The sequence below is a fragment of the Lithobates pipiens genome, unplaced genomic scaffold, assembly GCF_037356315.1.
Source record: "Lithobates pipiens isolate NorthernLeopardFrog02 unplaced genomic scaffold, aLitPip1_a1.2 Scaffold_18, whole genome shotgun sequence".
Taxonomy (NCBI): domain Eukaryota; kingdom Metazoa; phylum Chordata; class Amphibia; order Anura; family Ranidae; genus Lithobates; species Lithobates pipiens.
The window spans coordinates 400802402-400811111 of record NW_027507758.1 but is presented as its reverse complement, the minus strand read 5'-3'; the positions used below and the strand labels follow the sequence as shown (position 1 = coordinate 400811111).

The following is an 8710-nucleotide window of genomic DNA, read 5'->3' as shown; positions in this document are numbered from 1 at the left end:
AGAACACCTCTATCACCATAACACAGTGGGTAGAGGTTTTGGAGTTCCCATAGACATCTAGGAGCAATGCTCACTGGTAAGGGTTCAGCACAGGCAGAGAGTTACCAGCTCACAAGATTTGTGGCACTTCTTGCACTTAGCAGATAACAAAATGCTTTCCATGGTATATTTCAACACATGAAAAGGGAGCGAATAAAGAGTTAATTGTTAGGGTTTACATACAATTTTTAACAGCATCCTGAAATTAAAGACAGAAAGCAAGGTCAGTATTCATATCAATATTATTTATTGTGTAAAATAGCAGACACATGGGAGCAATATACAAATATTTCTTGTAATAACACAAGAATAAAATTCTAAGAAACATGGTCACTCGGACTCTTCTTCAAACTCAACAAGTGGAGCATGTCGGCTGGCTTGTACACCTTCTTTGAAGTGAACCTTTTTGATGGTGCCTGCTTTGGGTGCTCGTATTGTGTGCTATAAGAAAACAGATGGGAATTCAAGATTTATTAGAAAACATTACTTTTAAGAGGTGAATATCAAGACAGATTCCTTTTCATAATCTGCCTGGAGTTCAAAGTTGCAAGGCCTGCTTTTTAAGTGTGCCCTCTCCTTGAAAAGTTGTGTATCACCCTCTAGTGTGCAACTAGTGTAGGTAAATTTATTTTGGTATGAATCGTTGTAACTGAGAGTCTGTAATTCGGTCGGGTTACTGCAGGTCAGGCTGGGTGGCTCTACAGGGTGGGTCTCTGGTACCTCCCCCTGGTTCTTTAAGCTTGGAGAAGCTTCTAAAAGTTAGTGGGCAGAGGCCAGAAGGGTGGTTAGGTGAGCCCTTAAAGTGAAACTATAGGCAAAATTTTTTTTAAAACACCTGTCAGATTTTTTTTCCCCCCATTTTGGAGATTTCCCTTCATTTCCTGTCCATAGCCAAACAGGAAGTGAGAAGAAATCCCTGCAAATTAAGGGAATTCCCTGGGAACTCCCAGGTCACCAGAACTAGTATCCCCATTGGATGATTTCCCCTCTGTTACTTTTCTGGTGACAACCCAAAATTTGGGATTTTTTTTTTTTACATTCAATGATAATGGTAAACTGGACAAATAGAGAGGGGGGAATCTCAATGGGGCACAGACAGCAATAAAAACTGGCAAGCCTTTTAATCCCTCTGTTGGCTGGAGCTGAGGAAAGGAAGGAGAGGAAGCCTGAGCCTTTGCATATCCGGGCTGGCATGAGAAGATCTGATCAGTTGGAGGCCTGAACAGGAATCTTGCCCAGTGTAGCACGAGTACCTCAGCACACCTGGGGCCATACAAGGGGAGAGACTGCCAGAAGCAACATACTTTAACCACTTTCAGACCGGACCATTTTGCTGGTAAATGACCAGAGGTCTTTTTACACTTTGGCACTGCGCTGCTTTAACTGGTAATTGCGCAGTCATGCAATGTTGTACCCAAACGAAATTTGCGTCCTTTTCTTCCCACAAATAGAGCTTTCTTTTAAAGGTATTTGACTGACTCTGCGATTTTTATTTTTTGCGATATAAACGTAAAAAGACCGCAAATTTTGAAAAAAAAATGATATTTTCTACTTTTTGTTATTAGAAAAATCCAATAAACTCAATTTTAGTCATACATTTAGGCCAAAATGTATTCAGCCACATGTCTTTGGTAAAAAAAAAGTCAATAACTGTATATTTATTGGTTTGCGCAAAAGTTGTCACATCTACAAACTAAGGTACGTTTTCTGGAATTTACGCAGCTTTTAGTTTACGACTGCCTATCTCATTTCTTGAGGTGCTAAAATGGCAGGGCAGTACAAAACCCCCCCAAATGACCCCATTTTGGAAAGTAGACCCCCTAAGGAAATTGATAAGTGGCATGTTGAGCCCATTGAATATTTTATTTTTTTGCCTCAAGCGATTGAATAATGACAAAAAAATTTTTTTTTTATTTATTTTTCACAAAGTTGTCACTAAATGATATATTGCTCACACATGCTATGGGTATATGTGAAATGACACCCCAAAATAAATTCTGCTGCTTCTCCTGAGTACGGGGATACCACATGTGTGGGATTTTTTGGGAGCCTAGCCGCGTACGGGGCCCCCGAAAGCCAAGAACCGCCTTCAGGTTTTCTAAGGGCGTAAATATTTGACTTCACTCCTCACTACCTATTACAGTTTTGAAGGCCATAAAATGCCAAGATGGCACAAAACCCCCACAAATGACCCCATTTTAGAAAGTAGACACCCCAAGCTATTTGCTGAGAGGCATGTTGAGTCCATGGAATATTTTATATTTTGCCACAAGTTGCGGGAAAATTACAAACTTTTTTTTTTTTTTTTTTTCACAAAGTTGTCACTAAATGATATATTGCTCACGCATGCCATGGGCATATGTGAAATGACACCCCAAAATAAATTCTGCTACTTCTCCTGAGTACGGGGATACCACATATGTGGGACTTTTTGGGAGCCTAGCCGCGTACGGGGCCGAAAACCAAGCACCGCCTTCAGGCTTTCTAAGGGCGTTACAGTTTTGAAGGCCATAAAATGCCAAGATGGCACAAACCCCCCCAAATGACCCCATTTTGGAAAGTAGACACCCCTAAATTTAGGGGTACACTAGTGAGACTAGGTAATAAATGGCGGGTGCCCTGAAACTATAAAAAAATAACTAACCAACCAGCGTCACCTGTAACAGTTATATGGTGATCACTGGTGAAAGGGTTAACTAGGGGGCAATCAGGGGGCTTTATGCGGTAGTATATGGGGGTCCCTGGCGCTATAAAAAGCTGCGGCGAACCTAAATACCTACCTGCCTAACTAGCGTCACCTGTGACACTAATACAGCGATCAGAAAAACGATCGCTTATTAGGCTGGGTTCACACTGGAGCGATGCGGGAACGCCACGAATCCGCGGCGGGTTCCCGCATCGCATGCCTCCCAGCGGCAGTTCACACTGCCCTATGCGAACTGCTGGGAGTGTCAGTGAAATGTTAATGACACCCCCAGATCAGTTCGCATATCGCAGTGCGATCTGCAAACTCGGATCGCATGGTGTGAACACCCATGCGATCCGATTCTGCTGCGGACCAAAAAAAGGGTCCCGTGCGAATTTGCGGCGGGTGCGGCGAATGGCTGAACTCGAATCGCAGAGATTGGATGTGATTTGCACTGCAGTGCGGTGCGAATCACATCCGTTCTCATAAACCGCTGCAATGTGAACCCAGCCTTAGTGACACTGGCGACGGGGGGTGATCACGGGGTTAAACCTTTATTGGGGGGGTTAGGGGGGTACATTAGAACTAAAGGGGGCTAACCCTAACTGCCCTAACAGTTATTACAGTCACAAATGACACCAATGCAAAAAAAAATAAAAAATGCATTGGTGTCACTGTGACTGGGGGGGGCAGGGGTAATTGGGGGGGTGATCGGGGGGTAAAGGGGGGGTGTGAGTGTGCCTGGCATGTTCTACTGTGTAGTGTCGTGTTGGTGCAACTCACCGATCCTCTCTCCTCGGTGCCGGAACGAAAAATACCAACACGGAGGAGAGATTACATCACTTCCTCTCCTGTGTTTACATTACAGGAGAGGAAGTGATGTCACGAAGGATTTCCATTCGTCGGGAGCGATCGCGAGGGGGTGGCCATGAATGAATGGCCGCCCCCTCATCCCGGATCGCTCCCGAACGAATACCGACCGCCGCAGGCATGGGGGGGGGGGCCCGATCGGGCCCCCCACCCGCGGGAAGGCAGGGACGTACAGGTACGCCCATATGCCTGCCCGTGCTATTCTGTCGACGTACATCGTCGTGCGGCGGTCGGCAAGTGGTTAAGGACAGATTTGTCGTGAATCTCGATCCCTTGTCCTTGGGAGTTCAGAGCAGCCATATGGGCCAGGCAGCCAAGTGGGCTGGTAGTATCTGGGAATGTCAGAACTGGGTGAAGGTTTACAGTGGAAGCAAGATACTTCTGCATACAGTTTTCAACTTTATGCTAATTCTTGAAGGGGACTGAGAGCTCCTGGCCCGTAAGGGATCTTGTCTCCGATTCATAGAGACTGCGTTATTCTGGAGGGAGTACAGCCCAAAAACTTCATTTTTGTACACAGGGAAGATAGTTATACTCATTTGATGTTTCTTCAAGTAAAGTTGGGCATCCTATAATCCCTTTACCCTATCCAAGTTGTTTCCCCAATTAAACAAAAAACAAAGCCCATGGACTGATTACTTATGTTTGGATGCAAGTTGGAAATGAGTGTTGCATGGCTATGCAGGAATAGGAGGAATCAAGATATCCAACGCCCTGCGGGGGTAGCGCTACAGTTACAGAAGACAGCTACCTGGCTACCATAGTACAAGAGGCGACTGCACCATCCTGCTGGCGAGATCCCATAGAATGCAAAGTGGTTAAAATTTTGTGAGAAGATGCTTGCAGCATATGGCGGGCTCGTCTTCTTAGACTTCACATACACTTGGCCTACATTTACTGCGGCCATGGGAAAACATGGCAAAATCGCATCACGATTTTACTGCGTTTCGTGTTTTCCCATGGCCGGCAGTCAAAATATTCCTATCCTGAGAGGGAGGTTAAAGCTCACCTAGCCGCAGCAGCTCCCTAACTCTGCTAAATGGAGTTGAGATTGGGAGCTTCGGCAAAAAGACACCAAAAGCTCCTAAACTCAAGTTTAGGAGCGGCTAATGTACATGAAGCCTTAGAGAGATTTGGGCTATTAAACATCCCCTAGATTTAAGCAGAAAGATGACTCTACGCTCAACAAGGCGCAGTGGCCAAAAGCCGATGGAAAAGCGTATGTGTTATACAACCTTTTGTCTTTTATGGGACTCTTTTGTAAGTTTTATAATGCATTTTCTGCAAGGGAGAGGGAGACACCTTTAAATAGGAGGCCTTGCAATTTAGGTGCAAGGTCTGCTTTAAAGCGCATCTCAAAAGAAGAAAAAAAATAAAAAACACATTTGGTACATTTCTGGATTACATGCACATTTTCTAGAATTTTCCCCTTTAAAACAACTACAAGTATATCAAAATAATAGTTAGTATGCCATTTATACTGTATGGTATGTTCCTCCTAGGCATGTGGTGTCAGCCCTGCCTACCTAATTTCAAATGCACTACAAAAAACACAGACCTCTCTTTACCACAGCCTCTTTCCACTTCCATACCCCCTCCTTGTCCACTTACAGACAGCATAGGAAGTTATCAGCTCAAAAGACTTGTGGCAAACTCAACAGGTATTTTGTGCACCAATCTAATAAACAAAACTCTTTTAAATGGTATATTTAGCAGACCACAAGGGAGCAAATAAGAGACGTGAACTATTAGGGTTTACATACACTTCAATATGGTTGAAACAAACGGTATAGTATACATGACAAAAATACTGCTAACATTACATTGAAAAGGTTTTGTATCTGAAATAAAAGATTTCCAAAGAACCAAGGTAAAAAAAAAAAAAAAATACACTGAGGTTTTGGCGCGGTCACAATACCTACAGACATGAAGTTATTTCTGCCACTCCCAATGACGACAGCCACACTGAGCAACCATTGTCTATAGGCACAATCATTCAATTCTATGCATGAAGACTTACCTCCATTTTCATAGCAATCATGACCATCAGTGGATCTCCAGCTTCTACTTTATCTCCAGCTTTTACAAACACCTATAAACAAACCATGAATAATAATTAGACAGTAAAACAGCTAGCTGGGTTATTTACTAATTCATGGTTGTGTATTTTAACAGGTTATTTATTGCACATAAATGGAAAATATAACATCTCAAGGTTAAAAAAAAAAAAAAAAAAACTACCCTTTAGTGCAATATGAAATGTTTACATGTCATTCCAACTATAGGTCTCTAATTTTAACCCTGCCACTCATATCCTGCAGCCGAATCTCTAGCACGCTAAATACCTATAGCTGCTTCTTATTCTTTTTCTTTGGGATGGCCCTGAATTTGAGCCTGGTTTTGGTTCATCGCCACCTCATGACAAACATTATAGCTTAAAGGAGTTGTAAAGATTCAAGTTTTTTTTTTTTAAATAACAAACATGTTATACTTGCCTCCTCTGTGTAAAGGTTTTCCACAGAGTGGATCGAATCCTCCTTTTCTGGGGTCCCCCAACTCCTACCTGCATAGAGTGCCCCCTTAGAGACCCACATTCCAAGGGGACACTCGTGTGGGTGCGCCCGAGTTCTGCTGCTGCGTCCATTGACACAGACAGCAAGACTTGGCACTGTCCCCAGACTCCTGTGTCACTGGATTTGATTGACAGCAGCGGGAGCCAATGGCGGCTGCTGCTGCGATCAATCTATCCAATAAAGAAACCCAAGACAGCGGCTGTAGCTGGAGTGCTTGTTCCAGTCGCTGCAAAGATCAAAGAAAAAGGTTTTATCCCTTCTCCTCATACCTTCGTGGCTTACCATTTGTAAAAGATCTGTGTAAATACCTTTTCTTGTAAATCAGCTTTGGCGTGATCACGCTAAGAAGCTGTAGCTCCCCTGTGTCAGAGCGCTTAAAAACAGGGCTGTATTTATGGGGCTGCAATGCCACCTGCCAATTTCCATTGCGTCCCCCCAAATTTCATTGGTGGTGCTCCCTCCCACCTCCTGCAGGAGCTGCAGCATCTCAAATCGTGTCCAGACCAAGTCAAATAGAAATAAATAAAATGGGAAAAAAAAAGCATTTACACAGATCTCAAACTTTTAAAACACACAAAAAATGCTAAAGTTCATTACCTTTTCTATCGTTCCAGTCATGGGTGCTACAGCCCCTCCTTGACTTCCTGAGGTGCTTACTTCAGAGAGAAATTTGGGAACAGGAATACCCAACTGAACACTGTCCTCCTGCAGCAAGAAGACATGGATAGTGTCAGATACAGTAGATGAGTGTGAGATATACAAAGTAATAGTTACTTACTTACAGAAATGTCTGTAATACAGAATAGCCATGTACATAGCTATTGTGATAATAGCAAAATGTACTTTTGAGTAACCCTAGCCTAACTGGACAAAGATTACTCAAAATTATTTATTGCTCATCGTTTTCTTTGCTCACTTAAAGCCCAAGTTTAGTCAAACTTAAAAAAAAATCTAAATGTGTAAACAATAGTGCTGCACTATAAAATATAAATTCAGATGACAGAAATAAAAGTACAAAATGTGTGAACGGTGTATACAAGTCAAAAAACAACATAGAAATTTACCCCACCAATCTTGGACTAGTAATGTCCATAGATCTCAGTGTCACTATGAAAAATACCCAGTAAAGTCAATCAAGCAAGGTAATGCAAGAGCTTCCGTACAAACCACCCCCTCGAAAGCCCCCAAGGGTGTATGTTTGCCTTACTGATGGACCCCAATAAATGGAGCAACAGAAGCCTTGTGTTATAAAACAATAGCTGCAGGTAAACACTTCAGTGAGTTTGTCAATAACCGCTCCGCTCAAAATAAGAAAAAACTCATAGTGCAGACTATAATAAAAACATGGCTTTATTCAAACTAAAAAACTGCACTTGCATGTAAGAAGCAAATAATAAGCTCATCACAAGTACTGAGCCTCCATCACCCCTCAGGTCTCTCTGCTTGAAGTACAGTCAAATCATGCCAAAAGGAAAGAGCAACAGAAGCCGGCAAAGCATCAAACCAAACACTCTTTCGCCTCAGTGTATCTCAGATGAGAGAGTGTTTGGTTTAGGGAGGGATGGGTTAGAAGCACAAACCAGACATTCATCTAGACCACCACCCCCCCCCCCCCCCCCCATATACAATATAGTACAGAGGGTATTTGGCACCAAATGAAACTCCTTTTTTTATGGGTATGGGGTTATAGCCAACCTGGTGGTAGGTGTTAAAAGCAGAAAGGGATATTGGGGTGGTGAAATGTCTAGTTATACGTGGTGAGAATAGGGATGTTCAGTGTGGTGGTGGCATGCACAGTGGTAGCAGATAGTGTGCACAAGGGTAGTTGGGTCTGTTCACTGGCAGTCAAGTGAATGGAGGGTGGAACTGGCAGGCCCAGTCAAAGTGAGCAACAGCAGCTATTTAAATGATAGAGCTCAGAGGGCACAGGCTGTATATGGGTACTGGGAGCAGTGTTCAGTGGCAGAATCAACATGAGAGAAACATGAGAAATGCACAAAAGGAACTGTAGATGCTGTGCAGGGGATGCACGAAGCACGGTAGGCACCAGGTTCTGCAGGTGGTGAACAAAGGAAGCAAGATCCTGAGTTAATGTGCAGGACAGTCAGGATGAAGGGATGGGATTGGACCATAACTTGGAAGACAAAGCGAGAGAGCTCTGGAGTCAAGTAAAAGTGCTTAGAAAGGCCTTGTCATTACATTATTGAGGATCATTAGGTAGGTTAAAAATTACAATAGCCCTAAACATATTCCACAGCAATATATAGAAAACATAAAACATGCATTAGGTTTCTGCCCTAGAAGTGCTTACACCTCACACACTGGTAACATTTACAATATACACTCACATACTGTAAAAATACATAAACACTAAGTTCTGACATATTTTGCAGTCTTCAGAGAATACTCAGCAAATCACATCAGTCTCTGCTGCCCTAGAGAAACTGACATTCTAATGTCCCAACCTTAGTTAGAACTATTATTTCAGTTCTGATACACAGGTTTTTTAATCCATCTATCTACTTTGTTTTCTTTGAAGTTC

General features: G+C 42.9%; 1 protein-coding gene across 1 annotated transcript in view; it reads right to left on the bottom strand.

Moving 5' to 3' along the window:
* Window positions 1-263: 263 nt before the first annotated feature.
* Window positions 264-8710, bottom strand: part of MCCC1 (methylcrotonyl-CoA carboxylase subunit 1) — a 75504-nt gene continuing 67057 nt past the window's right edge. Inside the window, exons 17-19 of the mRNA XM_077487895.1 lie at window positions 6766-6873; window positions 5616-5687; window positions 264-480 (exon numbers count right to left, since the gene is read on the bottom strand). Of these exons, the coding sequence (XP_077344021.1) occupies window positions 370-480; window positions 5616-5687; window positions 6766-6873 (291 nt within the window). The 3' untranslated portion in view covers window positions 264-369. The remainder of the gene's footprint in view (window positions 481-5615; window positions 5688-6765; window positions 6874-8710) is intronic.